The sequence below is a fragment of the Diplotaxodon limnothrissa genome, linkage group LG10, assembly GCF_057381915.1.
Source record: "Diplotaxodon limnothrissa isolate DT_005_m linkage group LG10, D_limnothrissa_male_GT1.1, whole genome shotgun sequence".
Classification (NCBI taxonomy): Eukaryota; Metazoa; Chordata; class Actinopteri; order Cichliformes; family Cichlidae; genus Diplotaxodon; species Diplotaxodon limnothrissa.
In genome coordinates this window covers 32,560,012-32,586,463 of record NC_140605.1, presented here as the reverse complement: position 1 = coordinate 32,586,463, position 26,452 = coordinate 32,560,012, and the positions used below count along the sequence as shown (strand labels likewise).

General features: G+C 40.4%; 1 protein-coding gene across 3 annotated transcripts in view; it reads left to right on the top strand.

Annotated features, from left to right (window-relative positions):
* Positions 1-26,452, top strand: part of LOC146624750 (polypeptide N-acetylgalactosaminyltransferase 10-like) — a 91,611-nt gene that overhangs the window by 38,853 nt on the left and 26,306 nt on the right. For all 3 annotated transcript variants that reach the window (XM_085364112.1, XM_085364113.1, XM_085364114.1), the window contains 2 exons: positions 20,268-20,453; positions 25,065-25,248. In XM_085364112.1, the coding sequence (XP_085220238.1) occupies positions 20,268-20,453; positions 25,065-25,248 (370 nt within the window). The remainder of the gene's footprint in view (positions 1-20,267; positions 20,454-25,064; positions 25,249-26,452) is intronic.

The following is a 26,452-nucleotide window of genomic DNA, read 5'->3' as shown; positions in this document are numbered from 1 at the left end:
TTAATAAACTTTGAATGTTCATTTGTAGCAGAGGAGTGTGTCCTTGTACTAAAACCTCAACCCAAAATCCCTAATGTACTACCTTTTTTTAAAAAAAAAAATTTTTTAAAACAAGAACTGTTACAACCTTGAAAGAATTGCTTTTAGAGTTTAGTCATCCACTTGTTCTCCTATTTTTCGATGACTACTGAGTGGAGAAAACAGATGCAGTAGAAAACTTTTCATCTCATTCTAACAACTACCTTGGGTAAACTACTTGGCATGTTTTGATAGGTCTCCCACTGTTGGTCCAAAAATAATCTCTATGGTCAAAGAGAAAAAGCAGCTTCGAATTATTAAGTGAAATTATTATAAGAGAGAGTAATGGCTGTCAAAGAAACCTGATTAAAGAAACTATCTGAAAACTCTCTAAGCATGATTATGAGTGAAAAATACAGAAGATAAAACCTAGCCTTGAATTGCCTTACAGCAAAACTGCGTCATCGCTCTACCCTCTTGATCCATGTCTACCTGGAAGCTCTTTCTGATGCTCTGTTGAAATCCTAATAACTGACCTTCTGTGCGTTCCGCTCATGTTCCGCAAGCTTTAAACTGTAGAGAAAGCGACCTGCAAAGCCTCTCCAGTCTACTTCCACTGGATGGCAATATCCTTGCCAACATTGTCTTGGCAAAAAGCCTCTGGTACTTGTCCAGCTTACTCTCAAAAACCTCAGCTATACAATCTTCCTTGCACATAGTTAATTTTATCAGGGCATGCTGTTTGAAGCCACTAACAAAGTTACAATGTCTGGTTGCAGGGATGTTGATGTGATATGTGGGAGAAGCATAAGTTGTTTGGTCTCTGTCACTTTCTGCAATTCTTTTGTAGTGGAAAGAAAACCAGTGGCAGCTCAAGATTGGAGTTTCAGTTTCTCCTGCCTTGACTAATATTACCTACTTTATGGGGAGACAGTGGGGCCTGATTATTATTATGGCTGAGAAGAGTCCCAGCAATTGCCATTAGCATCTGGTGATGGTCCAACCGGTAGTGACCCTCCCCTAGGGCTTCTTGGCAGCTGGACAGGATGTGTTTGAGTGGACAGGAAAGTGTTTCAGTCAAGGTTTGTAGGGCAAGGTAAGATGTCATCTACAGCTTGGATTGAAAATTTTATGCACTGGGACTCTGCTCACCAGATATCTTTTCACATTCGATTACGTTCGTCCATCTCATCCAAGCTACCTGCTGCTTCAGGACTGATTTAGACTTCTGCAGTGAAACTTTATAAAAGTCTTTTTAATCTAACTGTCATTGCCAGCATTTATGCTTGTGTATGAAACATGTGTTAATGACCTTGTGGTTATGTCCCCAGTATTAAATATATGGTGTCAGCCATGAAAGAAAGAAATACAGTGCTGGGACATAGGTCTCTGGTTTTGTTGTGATCATTTTTTATTTCCTCTTAGCAGCTAACATATTTGACCCTCAAGCTTTTCCTTTTCTTTACACTTTCCCTCATGCCCATTCCAATACTTTTCAGTCTCCCTCCAGGAATTTGCTGACATCTGTGAGTCCTTATTTTGAGGCAGTGATTACTACTCTCTCACTGATCCCCTTGTGGAGAAGCTGCTGGAAATACATAGGAGTACACAGTACGCAATAGAACAGGTCATTGTGGGCTGTGCTGACATCTCGACATGTGTAATTACATTTCTTTGGAGGCACACATTAGTTTGTGGTGTAGATTGCATTGCATCATAGGGTTTCAGAGATGTTTGTCATTAGAGGAAAACAGGAAACCTGAAAAAGAGTGGCATACACTAACATGTACCTATGACATAGATTTAGCACAGAAATAAATAAAGTAAATATTCCATGTCATGCCTGCCGTCCTGTTGGTCCCATTGACTTTAAGGTTATGTGACTTAATGTATATTCAAAGTCTAAATTTGTGGGTTTTAAGCCTTACGTCAGGTGTGTGTCAAAATATAGCGGGGCAGACAAGACTAGATATACAGAAAGGTCTGATTGTTGATGTGGCACAGGTGAACAGTTTGGGGACTAACAAGGCAAGAAGACAAAGACCATGCAAGAAGTGACAGATGCACAAGAAGACCGCAGATTAACAGAGGAATACAGGACACATGATTTAAAAAAGAGAACATGAAGCAACAGGTGAATATGCATAAAAATGAAGAACAGTGCAAGTACGCTTAAATTTTTGGTAGAGTCACTTTTTAAATTCTTTTGCTGCTTTATCAGGTTTGACTGATGATTCACCACATGCAGGTTTTTTTGAGTGACAGTGAAAATAAAGGTAGAAAATTTTGACTGATGAAAATGCTTGTTGGTTGTCATCAGGAGTCTGTTCTGTAATTTCTTCGGCTCTCTTATTAATACTCTGTTGCTTTTTTCAGTGACATTGATTTTTATTCTGAATGAAAAGGACTTGTGTCTCAGAATTACAGCCAGAATCAAACCCCGAGTTCTATTCAGTGGTATCACAATCTCACTGCACATCAGCTACTCTGTGATGGAGACCTGCCATTGGCAGATTGATCGTCCAATTATTTCCCCACTTTCTACTCCCTGATGGGATCAATTGAGCAAATCACTGCAATACTTTATTTCAAATAAGGAGTGGCCTGTACTCTGTAACTATGCAGAGCGACTTTTGATCTATCTCCAGTCAGATGTTGAGGCGGTCTGGTGGTCACATAGCAGGGCTTCCACAGCAGGCAACAGTACAGCCTCCAACCTGCAGCAACTGTAGAGCTGACCACAAGAAGCCTGCTGCTAAGTTTGCAGAAATATGTCACTGACAGATTTTGATTGTGTTGCGATGGAAAATGATTCCCAAATGTGCCAGTGTGGTTTCACAGTCCTGCCAGTCTCAGCTGCTTGTTGAATGAAACCAGAAACATTTTTGCACCTGCCCAGTTGCTCTTGTTGTCAAGATAAAGCAGTAAATAAAAGAAGGCCCATTTTTCTGCCGGCTGGAATGATGACAACAAGATAGAATCTGATGCTGTTTCATGTTGTTTTTTTAATACTGTGAGTCCAGCCAAAGAAAAATGTGACACTAAGGCTACGTTCACACTGCAGGCGAAAGCGCATCAAATCCGATTTTTTTGACCCTATGCGACCCATATCCGATCATGCTATGACAGTGTGAACGGCGCAAATCCGATATTTTCAAATCCGATCTGGGTCACTTTCGTATGTGGTACTGAATCCGATACATATCCGATGTTTTAGAAAGCGACTGCTGTTTGAACGGTCAAGTCGCATTAAATCCGCCTTTTACGTCACCGACACAAGACTGAAGCCAATTATCAGCGCCCGAGAAGACATCGCGAACGCTTCCTAGCCATCCAGTGTAGATGTCAGTGAAACTGTTGGGAAGACAACGTAAACATTTTATTTGTACTGTATAATCTGCAGATTCTGACAGAAATCTGCAGCTATCCTTTGAAGCACCGCTCCTCTCTTAAACAGCAATAAGGATCATTATTAGGTTATTTACATTATTATGTAAATAACAAAATAACTTAAAGCAAAAATTGGGAAACGTAAAGTCCGAAGTCTTTATATTAACGGCCATCAGTCAAACAATACTGTTTGTTCTTGGTCTAAACAGAGCGCGTTGTGTGTGACATCTTCTTTTGCGCATGCGGGCCGCTTTGAGCGTTCACACTAGAGCGCGTTTGCTGTCGCATTTTATTTGTAGTGTGAACGAGGAGACAAAAAAATCGGATTTGATCAAAAAATCGGAATTGAGCATTAAGACCTGCAGTGTGAACGTAGCCTAATAGAGTCTGAGTGCTGAAATCTGTCAGATTTCCACCATGTCTCAGTTTTTCCTCTATCTTTATTTATTTTCGTTATAAAATTCAACAGCCTTTCAAATGTGTTTTCTTGTGATTTGATTTGTTTGTCTTTTTTTTTTTTCTTTATAAGAACGTTCTGGTGGTGGATGGGTTCCCTCAGTACTTGTGTTTGTTTTTATTTTGTGTGTATTTGGATATTTTGTTGACATGGTTGGTTACTAATATTGCAAGCTATTAAACATGGCGCAGAACAGCAAACAAGAACCAACTCGGGCTAGAATGAACTGGACCATTTTCAAAAACATACAGAATTTCTAACATTGTTTCTTTTCAGCAAGTCGACTGAAAATCAGAAAAATAATAACATGTAGCTGCTCTTCAAGGTTTTTATAGCCCAGATTAGCATTTTGCTAATTGTAGTTCAATTCAGGTCAGTTATTTATATAGCGCCAAATCGCAACAACAGGTGCCTCAAGATGCTTCATAATGTAAGATAACAATCCTACTGTAATACAGAGAAAACCCCAACAAGCAAATGGCCCCCTATGTACAAGTGCTTTGGCGAACGTGGAAAGGAAAAACTCCCTTTTAACAGGAAGAAACATGAGGCAGAAGCAGGCCCAGGGAGGGGCGTCATTCTGCCATGACTGGTTAGGGCTGAGGGGAGGAAAGTGTAGAGAAAGTAAGTTATCCTATGTGCAATGAGTCAGTCTCATTATGGTATGCCGATTAGATTACGTGATAAATCAGCACTTACTTGTATTATATAATGTTTGAAAGTGGTCATTCTGCTCGGTCAGTTTAATGGCAATCCATCTATTTGGATCTATTATCCATCTATCTATTTGACTTTCACTTGTGCACGTTACAGATGATCTAGTATATGCTAAGAGGAAAGAGCGAGTGACTTTAGAGGTAGGCTGTAAAAAGTCCACCCAATCAAAAGCTTTAAACTTTCCTTTTTTCCTGTGCCATTCTACGTGCTTGATCATGGACCGTTTTCTATTTTCTCAAGATCCATCCATCCATTCGCTTCCCCTTATCCTTTTCAGGGTCGCGGGGGGCGCTGTAGCCTATCCCAGCTGTCATAGGGCGAAAGGCGGGGTACACCCTGGACAGGTTGCCAGTCTGTCGCAGGGCTAACACATAGGGACAGACAACCATTCACACTCACATTCACACCTAGTGGCAATTTGGATAAGCCAATTAACCTATCCCCACAAGCTGCATGTCTTTGGACGGTGGGAGGAAGCCGGAGTACCCGGAGAGAACCCACGCAAACACGAGGAGAACATGCAAACTCCACACAGAAAGACCCCGGCCTGATGGTGGAATTGAACTTCTTGCTGTGAGGCAACAGTGCTAACCACCGTGCTGCCGCTTTCTCAAGATCAAAAATTTTAATTACGATTATTTTCTTGGGTCTTAATTATTTGCACTAGATTCCAAAGCAATATGTCCTGGAGTTTTTAAGACATTTGAGGTGGTACACAGGCTGACTCATGCACCTTCTGACCCACTGACATTTTTTGGCTATATATAGAGAGACAGATACTGGGGCGATCGTGGCTCAAAGAGTTGGCAGTTTGTCTTGTAACCGGAAGGTTGCCGGTTCGAGCCCTGGCTCGGACAGTCTCTGCCGTTGTGTCCTTGGGCAAGACACTCCGCCTACTGGTGATGGCCAGAGGGGCTGATGGCGCGATACGGCAGCCTCGCTTCTGTCAGTCTGCCACAGGGCAGCTGTGGCTACAACTGTAGCTGCCTCCACCAGTGTGTGAGAGTGAATGAATAGTGGAATTGTACAGCGCTATATAAATGCAATCCATTATTATTATTATTATTGTAGATACAGTATATAGATTTAGCTATGGATATTATATAAACATTACTGAATACACAATCAGTTAAAATTTTGGAACAGTCTAGTTAGATTTGTTGTTTTGGCTGCCTGAGAAAGCTACTGTCAGCAGTGTCAAGCTACAGTCTTATCAACAGTAGCAGCCTCACCATCATGATGGAGCAGTGGGGAGAGGAAGCAATGGTGATGAGGAGATAGGAGATGATTTATGGGACAGGCAGCGATGGGGGGTGACTAAAGGGGGAGAAAGAGGAGGCATTGCAGAAACACAGAACAAATTTTGCCATGTTTATTCATTCAAGTGTGTGTGTGTGTGTGTGTGTGTGTGTGTGTGTGTGTGTGTGTGTGTGAATGAGGGTGAAGGGAGATAATGAGGTAATGGCGCTCAGTGAAGTGTGACGGAGATACGCGGGAGAGAGTGATATGAAGAGGGAGGTTGAGAGGGAGACAGACGACAGAGGACAAAAGCAGCTAATTGAGTGTTGCCATTTAGAGATGTGGAGCCATCACTGGGAGCTGATCGATTCAAACGTCTTTCTGAAGAGGAGACAACCAGATAAGTCATGCTTACTGTGTGAAGACAAACTAAATGAAATATACTGTAGCGCTGCTATTGTATATGCTGGCCTCTGCGTTAAGTTATAAACCTGTAAAATGTAGTCTTGGCCTGCCTTTTAAAGCAGCATACCATATTCACTTCTTTTTAAGCCAACCTTTAGTGCCTTCCTTTCTTTGCTGCTGATTGAATAAGTGATATGTTCTTCCTATAACTAAATTGAGCTCTTCTAAAAACTGAAAAACACAAGTACAGAAACACAATTTCCATCCTTACAAAGCAATGGGGAGGAATATTTGCCATCATGATACATTTTTTTTTTGTTTGTTCTCTCTTTTTCAAAGTAGTAATGTCATAATATGGACATTAAAAAAACGTTAAAGTGTATTTCTTATATCTAAGTAAGACACGATCAAAAATGAATGAAGTAAAAAGGCTGATGGTGAGTTTAGAAACAATATGATGAATGCACACAAGAGTCTTGTGGCAAGATACAAGGGTTGCTTGTTTTATATAAATAAAGCCATTCCTTGTACAAACCCACATTTCTTTTGTTATATTTGTTAATCTCCAGATGAGTGATACTCATTCTAAACAAGTTTTATTTTCACTTGTCATTCCCACTGATTTTTTTCATATCTACTTAATAAAGTAGCACATTTAGATGGAGCTTATGAAACCAGCAGACTTCCAACTCTTGCACAATTAAAGGTTCAGATTAAAGATAACTATGAAGAGTCGTAAAAACAAGCTCTCAATTCTGAGATTGCTAGGGTCAGTAAATTATGCAAGATTGTTGTTTGACAATTTTTCAGCAGATGCTAGAAGATCTGTGGAAAGCCTACATAAGCCTAACAGGCTTTAATACATACAGTCTTAAAGTATTATTATTATTATTATTATGTAACCTTCTTTTAGTAAGATGCTATTGTGTTTACTTTCAGTTACACAAGGATCTCTTTTATTACTTTTGCATTATTTTTTTCAGTAAGTTATCATCTATAATAAAAGAATTTTTTTTCTTACTGACAAATCTCTGTCTTTCAATCTTTCAGTGAGGTTGTGCTTTGAAAAGGGAAAAAAAGGAAAAAAATCAAGTTGTTGTGTTTATCTGTTTTAATTTTGATCTTAGATAATAAATAAATAAAAAAACAACTACACATCACAGTGGGTAATTTGTATACTTTTTTTCTTACTGATTTCTGACAGTTATGGTTTTGTCAATGTACTTTAAAGCTGTTCATGTACTTCGATGGCATGCCTGTGGCATGAGTAAACTCTGTTTTTGTAAGGACTTGAAGGACACTGTTTTGCAATGGAAAACAGGCTGGTTCTGAGCTCCTTTGTGATTTCTTGCCGCTGTGGCATCTGAACTATGAATTCCTAAAGTAACAAAAAATGTTCTCAAAATACAATGTTATTATCTCACAGTCCCAGGTGCCATTTAAAAGCTTGACACCCGATTATTGTCTGTGTGAACCTCTATTATGTTATTTTATTCTTTCCTGACTCTGTGCTGATTTAATCTGTTTCTTTCCTGATTGCAGTGTGATAGTGATCAGGACAGTGTGACAGTGTGTTGGTGTGATTATGCTCTAAGATCACTGATTTTAATAAAGATTGAAATTGTATTTGGTAGAAAAAGGAACTTTTAAAAAAACCACACTTGCATCTATAACTTGTTCCCGATGCACTGTCCTATGCTGACTTGTTAAAGGGTTATGCCACTGACGTAAAACATGTGGTTTCTTGAGGGCCCTTTGGCATCACATGTAAAGGCACTGAATACCTCTGAAAATAATTTTCAATGTGCAAAGTTTACAATGTGAAAAAACTTAATGTTGGCAAGCTGTTGGTGCCAAGCAGCAAAATGTGAAACTAAAATGTGACTGAAAACAAAGTGCAAAAGCACAAAGCTCGCAAATGAGACAAAATCTGTGCTCCCCTGCCTGTGAAATCTTTGACTTGCAACCAAACTTCTGCCATCTAATAAGGACTATCCATCCATCCATCTGTCCTCATCCATCTGAATATCGACTGCTAGCTTTTTCTGCAGCCAGCGTGTCAGGTCCCCAATGAAAAGAAAACAGCTTGTGCAGATGTGTACCACACCCTCAGCCTTTGACAAATGGAAGTATAAAGGCAGCCATTCTTCTGTCTGTGCGCAGACTGTGTTCAGGATGTATCTCACGTCATCAGGCCAGACCAAGCTCCTTACTATATAAAATAAATAAATTAATAATTGTATTCTGGTTAGTCTGTCTACATTGTTTGATCTACTTTGTTTGAAAGCAGTGATTGCTGCCAACTGCTGGTTTACAGTGAGAATTTATTTGCTCGTTGTTATTGGTAACAGAGGCTTCTTCAAATTTCTTAAAGGCGTACACCACCAATTTGGCATTGCAGCAAAGGTTGAAATCCCAGTAGACAGTTTAAGTCTTTCAAACTTGCTGCAGCAGAACAAGAGGTGTTGTTTTATTCATTCAGTGCATTTTCCTGACTTACTTTCCTCACTTCAGCCCTAGCCAATGCTGACTCAAGAAATTACTTAAGGAAATTCATCAGGCTTTCCTCGGAGTAAAACAGAATGTGAAATTACATGCAGATCAGCGAAACACTGGTCGCAAACTTGACATCATTTGTTTGCCGTGCACTTCCTCGTGCTTCCTGTCCCTAACAGTGTGGCAAAACTGACCTACAATAGGCGCAGCCACTCCCTTGAGAATAATTTATTTCATGAGAGAAAACTGACAGAGTGTGATGGAGTTCACAAGGGCACTGGAATATTTTGCTGGGGGAATAAACAAGCGGCTCCAGTCTTTGGTGGTGTGCCAGCGCTTCTAGGGATTAATCCACCACCCTGAAAACAGCTCAGTGTGCCATGTTGGACCTGCTGTGTTTCAGCATTAATTGATTTTTTTTTTTTTTAATCCATTAGAAAGGATGTTGCTCGTGTGTGGACTGCAGTGTTGTGTGTTTGACTTTGAGCTCATAGGCCCTACGACTTAAAACCTGATCTCTCTTCGGTGCAAATATTTTTTTTATTATTTCTTTATATATACTTCATGAGAACATTACAATATTAGAGTGCTAAAATGAAAAATATCCAATAAAAAAGTAACCTTACTTAATAGTAGTTATTTTTAGCTTTCAGAGGTTTGTGTTTTAGGGGGCGGGAAGGGTGTGTATGTGTTACATCTTGGTTACATAAAGTCAGATATTCTTACGTTTTATTAAGTGTTAGTATCCTTTAAAACAATGATTGCAGCCTTTCTGGAATTCAAGCTAACCCATATCTAAATGTGAGACAACACTAGTTAGTAATTGTAATTTCTGGGATTTCAGTTGAGCAAAGATTAGTGAATTTACAGATGTTATAAAACAATTCAGCAAAGTGATGGATTTGTGGGCTATCATTTTATTTAATTAAGGCATTTTAATAATAACAGTACAGCTAATATATTCAAAGGATAATGCAGTGACTCACTAGTCCTATGAGGAGGCTCCACTTGGTCAGTGTTGTTTAAGTTCATGAACCAAAGTAAGACAAACATAATCCACAAGTTTATTCTGACACATTTGACATTTTAACCTCATGTCATCACCGAGACGAAGGTACGGTGGCTCTGAGAGGTCAAATGCACTGCAGCGTGAAAAAAACACCAGCTAATAGATTCTATAAAAGCACACAAAACACAACTGTTTTTTTTTTTTAAAGGTCACAACAAAATTAAATAAATACAAAATAAGAAGAAAGCTCACAAAACACAAGGGGAGTCTTTTGGGGGAGAAAATAATGTGAGGGAGCAGCTGCAGAAGTGACAAGCTGTTAGCAAACATGCTTCTACAATATTATATGAATCATGCAAATAAAACACACATTAACTGTATCTTTTCACAGATGAACCCTCTGGTCTCACTTCCACAGTTGTTCCGTCACGTTATTGTCTCCCCAAAAAAAACTCTCCTTTTTTCTGCTTTTGCAGCATTTTTCTGTGTCATGGTGTTTTCTTAAGGTGCAGTGTGTTTGACCTCTCAGGGCCACCATACAAAAGCCTGAGGGCTGCTGTCATGTCTTTCAACTTCTAAGCACATATTCATGTTTGAGTTTGGCCCTATGTGAGATGATGAAAGATGGCGGGAAAACTCCAGGACTGTTCATGTAAAATGTGTGTGACAGACTCCAGGGAGGTAAACTAACAAAAATGGATGGATAATATCACGGGAGTTCAGGTGGAATCCACTCTGTGCCAAATAAATAGGCTGAACTCCTATCACCAGCCTGCTGTATGATGAGTGATTCATGCCTCTGCTGTATACACTGTGAAATTGTCGAATTTCCCAGAGGAACCCACCCGAGGGATTAATAAAGTTCTATCTTATCTTATCTTATCTTAAATGGCCCCAACGCCTCAGCCTTCCAGTTTCCTCTGCTTCACATTCTAATAAAGACTAATGTGTTTGCCAACATCAGCTCACTCTCATTAGAGTGATTAATTGCCTCCTTGGTTATGGTAAACAGTACGAGCTGTATCACAATTTATTGAGGGAAAATTAACCAATCATAATTAAATGCTCTGATCTGTCTTCCTCACCTCTCCCCATACAAGCTCTCTTCACACATGGGGTGAGTGTTCTTTGATTAATTTTGCCTCGGTTCCTGTCATTGGAAGGATGATGTAAACGTTACTTTGAGCGGGGTGAGTGTTCATAAAGAGCAAGAGTCAGCCTTTTAATGGTCAGTAGTTAATGGGTTGATTTATTGCATGAGCATAAAGTGAGGAGACTCTGCTTTTTCCTCTCAGTTTGATGCTGACCTTACAGAGACCTTCCGCCCTTGTTGCAATGTCACATTTTATAGGGTGTAGGTCAGCTGCTGTGTAACATGGGCTGAAAGTAATGATCTTCACTGCAGTCCAATGGAAGGCAGGAAGGGGAAACAACAACATGAAATTCAAGGAAGGGCAGAGAGAACTAATTTAGGATTAGTTTTTGATGGAATAATAAAAAGTAAAAGTCTTCAAACAGCAACATCAAAGTGGGCAAAACATATGAAGTAAATGTAAAAAATACAGCAGCATGTATACATCAGATTAGTTTGATCCATTTGTATTAAAAATAGAATAAATATAGTTAATCAGTTGTCCAGTCAATAGCTGACTGCATAACCACTAGTTGTCATTGGTTACAGTGCAAAGAGGATTTGCTTGGAGTTGCAGATCAGTCAAAGTCTTCACCAAAAGGATATAGAACATAAAGGCATAGACTTTATACGCCATAGTTAGCCATTAGCTTGTGAAGCTCTCCCCTGAAGCCTCAATGTTAGATGTAAATGTTGGTTTCTATCACTCAGAAGTGACCATTCTCTGAATGTCACTCATCAAAACTGGATTGACTTGCTTTTTCAAGTGAGGACTGCAGTTTTTCATTTGCTAATAGCATTTAGCTATTCAAATAAGTAACATAGTACTTCTTGTTTGTGTCATTCAAAGCATCATTCGTGCAGTAAATGGTGGCTATATGGATCGGTGCAAAGACAGTATATATATATATATATATATATATATATATAAACACCCAGCACGCCCCTGCGGGCGGTTTATCCTTCAAGCTCGGGTCCTCTACCAGAGGCCTGGGAGCTTGAGGGTCCTGCGCAGTATCTTAGCTGTTCCCAGGACTGCGCTCTTCTGGACAGAGATCTCCGATGTTGTTCCCGGGATCTGCTGGAGCCACTCGCCTAGCTTGGGATTCACCGCACCTAGTGCTCCGATTACCACGGGGACCACTGTTACCTTCACCCTCCACATCCTCTCGAGCTCTTCTCTGAGCCCTTGGTATTTCTCCAGCTTCTCGTGTTCCTTCTTCCTGTCATTCGGAACCGCTACATCGATCACTACGGCCGTCTTCTTCTGCTTGTCTACCACCACTATGTCCGGTTGGTTAGCCACCACCATTTTGTCCGTCTGTATCTGGAAGTCCCACAGGATCTTAGCTCGGTCATTCTCCACCACCCTTGGGGGCATCTCCCATTTTGACCTCGGGACTTCCAGGTTATACTCGGCACAGATGTTCCTGTACACTATGCCGGCCACTTGGTTATGGCGTTCCATGTATGCCTTGCCTGCTAGCATCTTGCACCCTGCTGTTATGTGCTGGATTGTCTCTGGGGCATCTTTACACAGCCTGCACCTGGGGTCTTGCCTGGTGTGATAGACCCCAGCCTCTATGGATCTTGTACTCAGAGCTTGTTCTTGTGCTGCCATGATTAGTGCCTCTGTGCTGTCTTTCAGTCCAGCTTTGTCCAGCCACTGGTAGGATTTCTGGATATCAGCCACCTCCTCTATCTGCCGGTGGTACATACCGTGCAGGGGCCTGTCCTTCCATGATGGTTCCTCGTCTCCCTCCTCTCTCTTGGGTTTCTGCTGCCTGGGGTATTCACTGAGCACTCGGTCAGTTGGGGCCATCTTCCCAATGTATTCTTGGATGTTCGTTGTCTCATCCTGGACTGTGGTGCTGACACTCACCAGTCCCCGGCCCCCTTCCTTCCTCTTAGCGTACAGCCTCAGGGTGCTGGACTTGGGGTGAAACCCTCCATGCATGGTAAGGAGCTTTCTTGTCTTTATGTCAGTGGCTTCTATCGCCTCCTTTGGCCAGCCTATTACCCCAGCAGGGTACCTGATCACGGGCAGGGCGTACGTGTTGATGGCCCGGATCTTGTTCTTACCATTCAGCTGACTCCTCAGGACTTGCCTGACCCTCTGCAGGTACTTGGTGGTTGCAGCTTTTCTAGCGGCCTCTTCATGGTTCCCATTCGCCTGCGGGATCCCCAGGTACTTGTAACTGTCCCCTAATTTCCCTCGGGATGAATAAAGTATTCTGATTCTGATTCTGATGTCTGCAATGTTGCCTTCTGGTAGTTCAATCCCCTCAGTTCTGACTACCTTCCCTCTCTTTGTTACCATCCGACTACACTTCTCCAGTCCGAACGACATTCCAATGTCATTGCTGTATAGCCTGGTAGTGTGGATCAGTGAATCGATGTCTCGTTCACTCTTGGCATACAGCTTGATGTCATCCATGTACAGGAGGTGGCTGACAACTGCTCCGTTCCGTAGTCGGTATCCGTAGCCAGTCTTGTTAATGATCTCACTGAGGGGGTTCAGGCCTATGCAGAACAGCAGTGGGGACAGAGCATCTCCTTGGTAGATCCCGCACTTGATGGTGACTTGTGCTATGGGCTTGGAGTTGGCCTCTAGTGTTGTACGCCACATCCCCATTGAGTTCCTGATGAAGGCTCTTAGGGTCCCATTGATCTTGTGCAATTCTAGGCATTCTAGCTTCCATGTAGTACTGAGGCAGGTTATTGGTCGGTAGTTGGAGGGGACCGGTCCCTTCTTGGGGTCCTTGGGGATCAGGACCGTCCGGCCTTCGGTTAGCCATTCCGGGTGTCTCTCGTTAACTAGCAGCTGGTTCATTTGTGCTGCCAGACGCTCGTGGAGTGCAGTCAGCTTCTTCAGCCAGCCTGGTGCTGTCCAACTCTTCATACTGGAGACCCTTTCTTGGATATCTGCCACTGTGATGGTTACTGGACCCTGTTCAGGGAGGTCGCTGTGGTCTGCCCTCAGATCCACTAGCCACTGAGCATTGCCGTTATGGGTTGCGTCCTTCTCCCATATGCTCTTCCAGTATTGCTCCGTCTCTTATTGTTCCCTTGCCACTGAGAGTACACCTTTGCTGGTTCTGTGGAGAACAGCTGGTTTATTCTCCTGCCTTCTATCTCTCTGGTGTACCTCCTCAAGCGGCTGGCCAAGGCTGTGAGTCTTTGCTTGGCAGTTTCCAAGGCCTCAGTATGGACAGCTTGCTGTATTTCTTAGGCACCTTATTTGTCGCACCTTTCTGCACCTCCGTTAGTTGGCTACTTTGATCTTGCCCTCTAGCCTCCTTCTCCATGGAGGGTACTGCCCCTTGTCGCTGTTCAACTTGTAGCCAAGCATCTCACTGATGCCGTATTGTAGATCAGCTTGTTAGTGTCGGTAATTGTGGTTGTAGGTATTGCCCGTAGTGCTGCATTAACATCATCTAGCAGACCTTCTGAGGGTACTTCACGTAATCTTGGTAACCGGCTACAGGGGATCCAGGTTTCAAGCTTGGCCATGATCCTATTTTTCAGGTCAGTTCCTCTCGCACTCAACGATCCTTCTCCTATCGCACTTGGGGCTATGTACCCAATCTCGGGTGGGGGTGATGATATCTCCCCCCTGACCTGGCGTCCTGACTCCTCCTTGCCGTAGCATTTGTGTTGTACCTCGTCAATCTCTAGCTGTGAGAGCAGTCCCTTCTTTCGAATGTTGGAACACTGAGCTACTAGTTGTTTCGCCGTCATTGTGGATGTTGAGTGGATGCCTTCTTGTTCCAGTAGCCCACTTTTTGTCAGGGTGCCCTGGTTCCTCAACACCTGACGCGGACCTTGTTGATCCGGGCGACGTCCGAGCCGGCATGCCTTCATATTTATCTGTCTCGCTCATGTCTGCGGTAGGCTTGCTTAGCATAGGGGGTCTAACCTTAGGACCCTTACTGGATACAGACGCCCCAGGAAGGAATCGAACTTGCGATACTCTGTTCCAAAGGCGTGTAGTCTAACCACTACGCTATCCAGCTGCTATATATATATATATATATATAATTTTCTTAAACCCTACGACCATCTGCGAAGAAATACAGTTTCTGTAAAAAATCCATAACCATTTATAATCAGTCGTGTTAAAATACTCTAGTAGTTTACAAATTAGCCTAACATGCAAAAGATCCCCAGCTTAAGCTTGGGGGGAAATAGGATTGTTTCAGGAAAGGTGAACAGGTGAGACACCGAAAGATGCAAGAAATAGTGTTTAAAAAAAAACATGAAATCTTGACAAAGAATGTGCGATTCCCGTCACATCCTCCTAGCTGTTTGTTGATGTGACTTGTTGCTTTTCCATCCATCCATTTTCAGCTGCTCTGATGCTGGTCCACCTGAGCACCAGTCTAAGCAGAGGCACCCAGACCTCCCTCTCCTTTGCCACCACCACTGGTGGGCGGGGTGACACCGAGGTGCGCCCAGGGCCTAAGAGGTACCCAGGTGATATCCTAATTAGTTGCCCGAACCACCTCAACTGAAATGTTCTACTCTGAGCTCCTTTCCCTATCCACATGACCAACCACCACTATCCCATTTCCACCGCGATCTCATTCTTTTGGTCACTACCCAGAGCTTATGATGATATAGGTGAGGGTAGGAACGCACATCATCTAGAAAATCAACTGCCTCACTCAGCTCTCTCTTCGCCACAATTGACCAGTACAGTGTCTGCATCAGTACTGATGGAAACACCAATTCATCTGTCAACCTCCTGCTCCACTTCCCTGCTGCTGTTCTAAAGTGCTTCATCTTCTGGAAATAAAACAAAACAAAGATAAATAAATAAAATCCTGGAATATTAGTTGGGAGAATGAGGGTTGGGTGGAGATTGTTTTATTTACCAATTTACAGTCTTTTTAATGTCTGTTGAAAGTTTAGCTCTTCTTTCTTAACCTTTCTTCATATTGAAAATATAAAACCATCTGCAGTCATTCTTCCTTCCACTGCAGGTCATCTTCATGTATTTAAAAAAGGCAGCAGGCAGAGCAATTTTATATTTCTCTTCCTCTCCATCAAATTCAGCTCAGTACGATTTCTGCATTTGGCATGAAAGCAAAGAGTTTCTAAAGGATGACGTTAAAAGGTCAACGTTTCAGCTACTCTTAGTCTATCTGTCTTCTTCTTTAGACAGGCAGTATTGTGACACTGTTTGTAAAGAAGCTGTCAAAACCATATGTCACGTTTTCTGTACTTCAAGAAGGTTTTCTATTCAAACCACTGGGCTTCTGCTTTTATCCTCAAGAATGATCACCTAGCATTAAAACATGACGTTAAGGGATTGTGTATAAATAGCATCGTTTGTGTTTAATGTCTTTGTGTTTTAGGCTTTTTGAACGTGAAAAGGTTAGGATTGGGGATAAGGTCAGGGTTAGGGCATCTCATGGTGTGAAATGCCAACCTCATTCAGGGCATCAAATACTGCTTTTGAGTGTTAGTAATGGCATAAATCTAGTGCATCAGGGGACCGACAGAAACCTTGTGAGGAGTTGATGCCATATCTGCAGTGTTTAATGCTATGAAAGGGTGTATTTTAACCCAAACTACACTGTCATCCCAAACCTAGCAAACTAACAAAGTTTATGGTGTTTTAGAGCCTAAACCAAAGAAAAAGTAAATTAACAAACAGGCCTCTAAGCGTCATCTTCTTCTAGCTGACGATGTGTGGCTAACACAACTGCTGTCCCCGAAGCTTCAAATTCCAATCTTCAGTGAGGCTGGTTCTCTCCTACGCATCTTATGCTCATCTTTTACCAACAGAATCTGACAGAGCATAGGTATTTGATGTCCAACCCATTGGATAATCAACTGTGATTCTTCATGTCATAAAATTGCACGAAAATAACCTAAATTCAGACTTGTTAAACAAAAAGGCAGCTTTATTGGCAGAAGGCCCACAACAAGTCTGTACAAAAATCCAAACAAAATCAACAAACAGTAGTTTGTTGATTTTTCTTGGATTTGGATTTCAGAATATATTCCATGCTCCAGATTACTCAAAACTCTGATGTCGGAATTTAAGAGTATTGCTTCTGGAGTCCAAGTTAGCTCGTTCCAGATAAAGTGACGAAAAAGTTTTTTGCGCTTAAAAACATCACTGGATAGAGCGTGGTCAGTATGGCTTATGTAGTGAGTCACAAATACACAACAGTGACAGCATAGATAGATATAGAAAGTTTCACAAATTTGCTATTGTTTACATCCAGGGCCGCCATCTTGGATGTGCGCCATCATGAGTGTGCATGCATCAACAATGCATGCAGCCTGTTACAGTTGCTCCTGCTTTTCTCTTTACTTTAACTTTTTCTTACTTATTTTTTGTCCTTTACTTTGTTCTTAATGTTCGTCTGTTTAATAGATTTCCTTTCAATTATGTGGCTAGAGAGTTTTTGTTCTACATAATTTCCTTAGGGATTAAGTGAAGGATTCTGATTCTGAATGGATTGTTAACTCTTGGTTGAGTGGGAAATCTCGGAACTCAGAAATTCCAACTTCCTAGTTATTCAGGAAAGCGAAACCTACAAAGGACGAGCAGAAGACAGGACTCTCTTTACTCACACAGACACAATGAAGGCCAATCAGGGAAATGAGACATGGGAGCACACAACAGACACAATCCAAGAGGAGAAAGTAAAACTGAATACAAAGCACACGAGCCAAATAAGTACCAAAACAAAACAGGAAATAACTAATGCAAAGGTTAGATATATACCTACACACAGTAGCTTTACACTAAAGAAATGGAAATTCAAAAACTCAAATCATTAACATAAGTCAGAGAGAAACACTCTAAATAATCACAAAAATACCACAGCCCCAAGACCATGACACCATAACAGAATTAAGTGTTCTCATAGAATAATCCATGATATCAGTTGGGTAAAATAGTATTTCATACTTGTAATGCTCTGGTTTGTCAAAATGTTGCAATTAATTGTACTTATTATACAAACAAAACAGCCCAGGCCACCTACACAGACAGTCATACTAATAATATAAAATATCTCACATTTTAGGTTAGATTTTTTTAAAGGCCTTTAAATTTTGTATGAAGAGCATTAAAACGTAACAACGAAAAAAACAAAAACAAAGCCTTCTCTCTTCAGGGAGACCATTATCCCAGCCCATTTCAATGAATAATGGTACTTACACTTAACTATGCATTTACAGATCATTGACATGATTACAATCAATGACAGACTGAATTTTAACAGCCAAAATGTTTCAGCAGTCTTTTTTAGCAAATTGCAGATTGTTCTGCAAAAAATGTGTGACACATCTTAACCTAACCAAATGTCAGGTTATAATGCGCTTTTATTCGCTTGTTACATTTTAAGTATAAAGAACTATTCTTTGAGAAACGTTGTGAGTATGAGCAAATATTTGTAAAGTTTATCTCTTTATAGTCATATATTTATAGCCATATGTGCAAGCAATTGTCCAAATGAGATCTTAACAATGAGATTTTCACATTTCATTGTTCGTGCATCTCCTGGCAGCCGGTTTTGAACGCTGTCTGATCTTGCTCATTAAATGGATTGCTAGAGTTGTTGTTTTGTCTATTTCCTGAACTGAGATTACCTTCACTCATGTTTGCAGATATTTGTCCTACATAGGTAAAACATCACAGCCCTGCATCTCATCAGTCTGATTCGTTGCTCCTGTGGTTAAATGTTCTGTCTGTAATTTCTGCATTTAAAATGGCAAAATCCCACAGGCAGAAAACTGAAGCAGAGAACAGATTTTTTTTTTCTTCTTTTTGAAGATTTGTGAAGTAGACACAGTGAGTGAACAGTAAAACTTTCCTATCCCCAAACTTTCTTTTGGTACCTCTGCAAAAAAACAAACAAAACAGCTGTTGTATAAACTGCTTATTGTGTGCAGAATTGCACTGCGTTGGAGTGTATCCCGGCTACCAGCATGGAGCATGGGCAGGAGGGAAGGTAAACTCAGTAGGTCGCCAGTCTTTGTGTTACATGCCAGTTCTTGATTCAAGGAGAACCAAACTGCAGAGACAGAACTACACAGACAGGCTGAACAAACAAAAAAGGGAAACTAACTGGAAATGGTGAAAGGTAGCAGATGCAAATCTGATGGCTGCTGATTCTACCAAAGAGTAATTCAGATAAAAATAAAAGAGGACATGCAGGAAGGTCAGCAGTTGAACTGACAAAGGACAGATGGGAGCGACAGGATGTTACTGTCTGAGTGGGTGAAGGGCAGGTCGAATCAATTAGGACTGAGCACACAATCACAGGAGCTGGAAAACAAAGACTACAAAGATGCACAATGAGGGTGATAACCAAACAAAACAAGAAGTGACAGAAAAAGAAAAATCACAAGACTGGTACACACACATTCACACATTTACTCACACAGATACAGAGAAGATGTAACACCAATGGATGGACCAAGGAAAAACTAAGAGCACTGAAATGTTGTTACTGGTAATACACACAGCACAACTCTTTCATCCATCCATTCACTTCCGCTTATCCTTTTCAGGGTCGCGGGGGGTGCTGGAGCCAATCCCAGCTGTCATAGGGCGAGAGGCGGGGTACACCCTGGACAGGTCGCCAGTCTGTTGCAAGGCTAACACACAAGGACAAACAACCATTCGCACTCACATTCATTTGCACATTCACACCTAGTGACAATTTGGGTTATCCAATTAACCTATCCCCACAAGCTTCATGTCTTTGGACGGTGGGAGGAAGCCGGAGTACCCGGAGGGAACCCACGCAGACACGGGGAGAACATGCAAACTCCACACAGAAAGACCCCGGCCTGATGTTGGAATTGAACTCAGGACCTTCTTGCTGTGCGGCAACAGTGCTAACCACCGTGCCACCGTGCTGCCCAACTCTTTCACACTTAAGAAATACATTGAGAGAGTTCGTTGTCTATGCATTGTGGACATGTGTCCCTATTTAAATTTTCTACTCCAAACAAAATGATCAATGCTACTATAGTATTTATTTTAATCCTGAACAAACATTTGCAGTACAAAACAAAGGACAGTGCTGTGCTGAAAAACTAAATGCTCAAGCATATGCATCAGCTTCTTACACAAAGCACGGTGATGAAGGATTTTGTTGTTGAGCTTGATCGATGTGAAGGTAAAGTGTGAAAAGAATGAAAATAATTACAGCATGTACGGCTTGTTGCAGTGTTCAAATGACATTAAAATATTGTATTTAGAAAACTGAAAATATGAGAGTCTTTCCTTTCTTGGTATTGATAAAAAAAAATTACGACTTTTTGGTAGCAAAAAGTGGTCGATTGGTTTTAAAAGACTAAAAGTGATAAAGAATCTACTGAAGCAGAGTGGTCCTTTACCTCAAATCATCTCTACCTTCCTCTCTTTGCAGAGCACCTAAAGGTGGCACTGGAGGAGTACATGAAACGGATGCCTAAGGTTCAAATCTTGAGGACGAAGAAGAGAGAGGGGCTGATCAGAACTCGTCTTCTTGGAGCCGCTGCTGCCAAGGCAGAAGTCATCACCTTCCTGGACTCACACTGCGAAGCTAATGTCAACTGGCTGCCTCCACTGCTGGGTGAGAAACACGCTTGCACACATCCATCCAGCAATCATGAGGTGCCGATGACATATCTCCCATCCAAAAATCGGTACGAGGTCTTATACCAATATTTGCAAGCCAGATAGGGTGTTATTTCCACACCCAATAGCAATTCAGTCTGACGGCTTCCTTCAAAGTACGACATCAGACCACATTGTTGTAATAAAAATAGCAAATGCATGTGATTGTGATCACGTAGTTATGATAGAGCTGCCATGATATAGGGTTCTAAGGATAAACATTACGTTTAAAAATGAGTTCATGTATACATAAAATGTGTACATCATAAACACTGCAGTGCGTATGTAGAGTTTCAGACTCACTTAATAGTTTATCCAGGTTTGTTCCCGTTCACATTTCCAGTGACTAATATTCTGCTACCTCAGCTACTTTCTTTATGGTTGACTAAAGTAAGGTGACTACAAATGAGGCCATTCACTTTTCTGTTGGCACATTTTTTTCAACATACTGAGACTCATCTCCCACAGCAGTGCCACTGAAAAGTGAGACACCACACAGGTGCAGTTTGAGAAATAAATTCATAGTTTAATCACCAAGTTTTTGTCCGTTCTTGCTGTCTCTCGTTCACTGTTAAACTGCACTACTGGGTCCTCGCCGTGACTCAGAGCTGTGTCCACAGTTTGTAGCCTAATGATATTTTGTGTACAAGCTAACTACAGCATATATCATTATAGTAATGGTGTTTACTTTATATATCAGTTGTATCCACCAGCTTCTTGCACACTCCCAGTTCACATTGCCCTCTTGAACCATTAAAATATCAAAAATATAAGGATGAATTTCCACATTTTCTACACAGATGTATTATTATAAATTATTTTGGCCACAATAATAACATTTACTGCATTAAACAAAAAAAACATGTTTACAGACGTTCTGGTAAACAACTAAAAGCCAGTCCAGGCAACATATTAGAGTCATTCAGCATTTGAATATTGGCTGAATGTTTAAATGTAGCACTGTGATTTTCATGTAATAAACAAATAAATTAAATAAACAAAAACGTCCTGAAATTTCTGTTTTCCAAAACGTTTCACTTTCAAAAATTGCTCCAAAAATATCACTTAATTTCCAAAAGAACATTTCAACCTTTTTGACAGTTTAATTTTCAAATATTTTTAAATTACTTTACTTTCACAAATATTCAAATTTTCTTAAAAAATAACTTTTTGTTTTAAAAATGCCTCACTTTTGCAACAAAAAGGACACATCTATAAATGTCAAAATCTGACAAATGTCAATTTCCAAATTTCATCGCTCTCGGAAAAATGTATCACTCCCAAGGTCACGGAGCACAGGAATGTACACAGCAAATTCAAAAGTGTTAAATTTTTTGGTGTTAATAGTCTCCTTGCAAAAGTAGAGTTAATTTTACTCTAAGCAGAGTCACATTCTTTTAATGTAACTCTGAGGTGTAAAATGATAGTAGTTAAAATCGAGTGTTAAAAATGAGTGTTTCTCTGTCAAATCTGGAGGTGTTAAAATGGAAACATTAACTCTTGACCTCTTAACTCTGAACTCCTAGAGGGGCTATGACACCAACAGAGTAAATTCACAGACTCCGCCCTCAGCACCATAGGCTCCAATCGAAGCTGAAGTGAAGCCGTTTCAGAACATTTTGCTCTACATATTTGAGTTGTTTGCCATGCTTGGTAAGTCATTTTTTCAAAGATTGTTTCAATTGTTATTAGCTTTTACTTCTGTGGCTCTTTGAAGTTGAGACAAAGCTGTGTGAAAGGCATTAGCCATGTTGCTCGCTGATAGCATAATATTCTGTTTTAGCTAGCTGAAAGGTATTGTTTGCGGGCAAATACCACAGCCTTGAAAAAAAGCTTGCATGTGAATTTTCAGTCAAACTTTTGGTCAAATACACCTAAAACAATGTGTAGAATGTGAAATGTTGGTGTAATGGTGCTACTTGAAGCCTGAAAACGATCGCCCATAAAAAAACAACAACGAGCAAACAGCAGTAGCTGACGTCCTGACTGGGTTCTACGTTAGCATTTAGATCCCTCCAGAGTTTTGTGCACACGGTTTAGGTAAAAATGAAAAAGGTTGAGGTTTTACATTTAGTTCAGTATTACCTGTTGCCTGTGTCCTTGTCTTTTGGGAAAATACTTTACACAAGTAATGGCTCAAAGAGGATTCCTTTTTTTTACTGTGCTGCAATTGTTTACTGGATTATTTGTGCCATTAATTAGTGTCAACTAATTTTTATTCAATCTCCACACAGGATATGCTTGTGAAGATGGAATATGGGGGAGAGCAGAAGTGCGTTGAAGTTCCACAAAGGGATGAATGAAGGACATGCATATTGTATTGAAGAAATAAGTGATGAGAATGCTGTTATTTGCATTTACCATGTCAGACCTTTTGATAAACAAAATTCTAATGAAAGTGAGAACATGTATACTGTTACATCTTTCAGAAAATGTTTTGAAATTGGGGTGCACAGTTCAGAATAAATGTTTTTCAAAAACCATTGCATCTTTTTAGTAAATGTTTATTTCCAAAAGAAATTTCTAGAAGTTCAGAACAGTAAAATTCCCGCTTTTTAGAATGAATTAGAAGATAACTCTTACGTAGTTAAACTAAAATACTCTTTGAGAGTTAATATATAAACTCTTAACACCAAGTGTTAAATTATCAACTCCAGACAGATTTGGTGTTTAACACTAAATCAGAGTTAACGTACCAACTCTCCAAAAAGAGTTAAATTAACACTCTCTGGTGTGGACCCATATAGACACTTTAATAGTGTTGAAATCAAATCCGACAGTGTTAATTTGGACATGCTGGATTTGCTGTGTACAAAGTCACGTTATTGCTGCAAAATTGCTTTCACTAAGAGAGAGCCAATCATTCTCAAACACAAATATATGCACACACACACACATGCACTCACACTATCCCTGCTGCGAGACTGAGTGCTTCCTCTTCTGGCTGATGGACTTGCTCACTACCTCATTCTCACTTTATCAATTACCTTTTTCCATTAAGGACCCATGTTCAACTCGGTTTCCCAGCATGGCGCCATTCCCAGTTGGAACCATTTCACAGCAAACCTTATGACCCATGTTACCTCTCTGTCAAGCTGTTTACACATCAAGCGGGAATAGGACGTGTGTCTGCCAGTGCGTAACATAAACAAGCAGCCATGTTCATTACAGCCCACTGTGGCACTTTGATTGTTGTCAGGAGTGAAAGAGTTAGGACTGGAGGCTGTGGAAAAGTGAACATACTGTAGTTGCACTGCAGGTTTGCATTAGGTGCAGCAGTATCATTACTTTGAATTGGCAATTATGAATACAAATATTGATATGATACATGCTTTTCATCTGAAAGAGGAGCGGAAACTATAAATATTTTCTGTATTTTAATAATTGTTGAATCCAAATATAAAGTTACCGTATATTGTTTGCTGTAAAAAATTCAAACTCAGGTATAAAGCTGCATTTTTAAAAACTACATCTGTGGTGGACAATTTTCCTATCCCCTTCTGGATCATCAAAGACCTTAACTTATGGAGTGCTGTTGCCAAGAATCCGTTCACAGCTGTATCCAAATGTAAATGTTATGTGGAAGTTAGTAAAAGGAAGAACACATACACTCACACTCATATGGCAGCAACTCCGTGCATTAGGCACGTAAACATGGACAAGAAGACCTGCTGAAGTTCAAACCAAGCATCAGAATGGAAAAGAAAGTTAATCTAAGTGACCTGGTGTGGTTGTTGATGTCAGACAAGCTGAGGATTCACTATTGTCTATAGAGAACATACCAGGGTATGCAGAAAAGCATCTCTATTCTATTCTGTTCAATTCAGTTTTATTTATGCAGTGCCAAATCACAACAACAAACCTTAAGGCGCTTTATATTGTAAGGTAGACCCTACAATAATACACACATCTCTGAATGCACGACGTGTCAAACCTTGAAATGGGCTACAGCAGCAGAAGACTGCACCAGGCACCCTTCCTCTAAGCCAAGAACAGGAAACAGAGTCCACAGTCCACAATGTGGACTCCACATGGGCTCACCCAAACTGGATATCAGGACTGGAAAAATATCACCTACTCTGATAAGTGACTGCACCTTACCTGAATATTGTTGCTGATTATTTTCTATCCCTTTATGAAAACATTGTACTCATCTTCTGCTGGCTCCTTCCAGCAAGATAACACACCATGTCACAAAGCTCAAATCATCTCAGATTGGTTTCTTGAACATAACAGTGTTCAAAATTCACTCTACTACTATGCTATGAAGAATTAAGATGGTTGTGAAAGCAAAGGGAGGTCCAAGGCAGTAAAGTAGCCGGTGAGTTTAGATACAAACAAAGGAGAGAAAAAGAGAGAGAGGTTATGACCAAAGGATGAATCTCTAAACAAAAACTAAATATTATAACACAAACAGAGGACCAAACAGAACAAGGGTTAACCAAGACTGAGTTTCATTTATTATTGTCCATATCACAACATACAGCAAATAAACACGTAACTTGTCTTATTTATTTTTTTTATTTAACTCACATTATTCAAATGGCTCTCTATGTGCATCTCACAGATCGAATTGCCCAGAACAGGAAGGCTATTGTATGTCCAATGATTGACGTCATCGACCACGACAACTTTGGCTATGACACGCAGGCAGGGGACGCCATGCGAGGGGCGTTTGACTGGGAAATGTACTACAAACGGATTCCAATCCCTCCAGAGATGCAGAGGGATGACCCCAGTGAACCCTTTGAGTGAGTAACGCAAGTTTAAAAGTAGTGCACTTTAAATCTAATCAGTGACTTAAAGCTTTCCTTCCACGGCATACCTATTTCATTTAAATATGCATTTAGATTTTGAAGGATTTTATTTAAATGACCTAAATGATGAATGATAAAATGACAGTAATTGAAGTCCACTCCTCTAAAATGCTTTATTGTGCATAATCTTCTCATTATCCAGGCTGAGCTGTTGAAAGTCTCTTTCTAATAAAGGCGTATGTCGTACTTTGTCTTGTGAGTAAAGATGATGTTGGTTTGTGAGGCTTATTTTTTCCCTACTCTGGTGTAAGTGAGTTGCCAGGATCACACAATCACTAATGGGCTGCCCAGACAGAAAGTAGACATGATACGGGGAGTGAATGTCTCTATAGAAATGATAATATTTTTAGCAGGATGCCTCCCATGACCAAATTGATACTAGTTTACTGTATTGATAAGGATGTTGATACTTCCATTAAGAAGATGACTTTTGTTTGCTTTGTTTAGAATTTTCATTTTCAAAATATTGTACTTCAAACAGTTACGTAAGATGCATTCACTCCTACTCCAGTAATGTTACTGCTGGATTTTTAAAAAGAATGGCGGAATCAGGCATATATATCGGATGTTTTTTAAAGTGGAGATCAGCTCTTATTTTTTGTCTGCTTGAACATAAGTATTGATTACAGTAAAATATTTTTAACAAGGAATACTTTGGCCTACTAGCTGTTTGCTAAATTATGCTAGCTTAGCACAAGGCTAAGTTTATCAGATAAGCCAGTTTATGCAGAATATGAAAGTAACACAAATTATATCAAAGTTCTGTAATGCAAACTGCCCCTAACTATGAATACATTCATTTTTGTGGTGAAAAACATTTGTGTAATTTTGTATACATTTTTAACACTGTAGAATGTAAATTGATTCCACTTTTGTTTTTGCTTTAACTAAAACTGGTCCGTGTATTTAGCCATGCTGATGAACAGTCTCTCCGCCTCTAGAGGTGGCCTAACGCAGTCTTTTTATGTATTTTCTATGCTTGAGGTATCTGTGTGGGGTTCTGAGTCATCCAGTCATTGTAGTTCTAAGCACTTAATTTGAACGCAACCTGGAGCTAAAATAGAGGTTTGAATGTTAAGTAGATAGAGCTACGATGCCTGAGAACCTCCATCAGCTTGTAAAACTAAAACCTTTCACA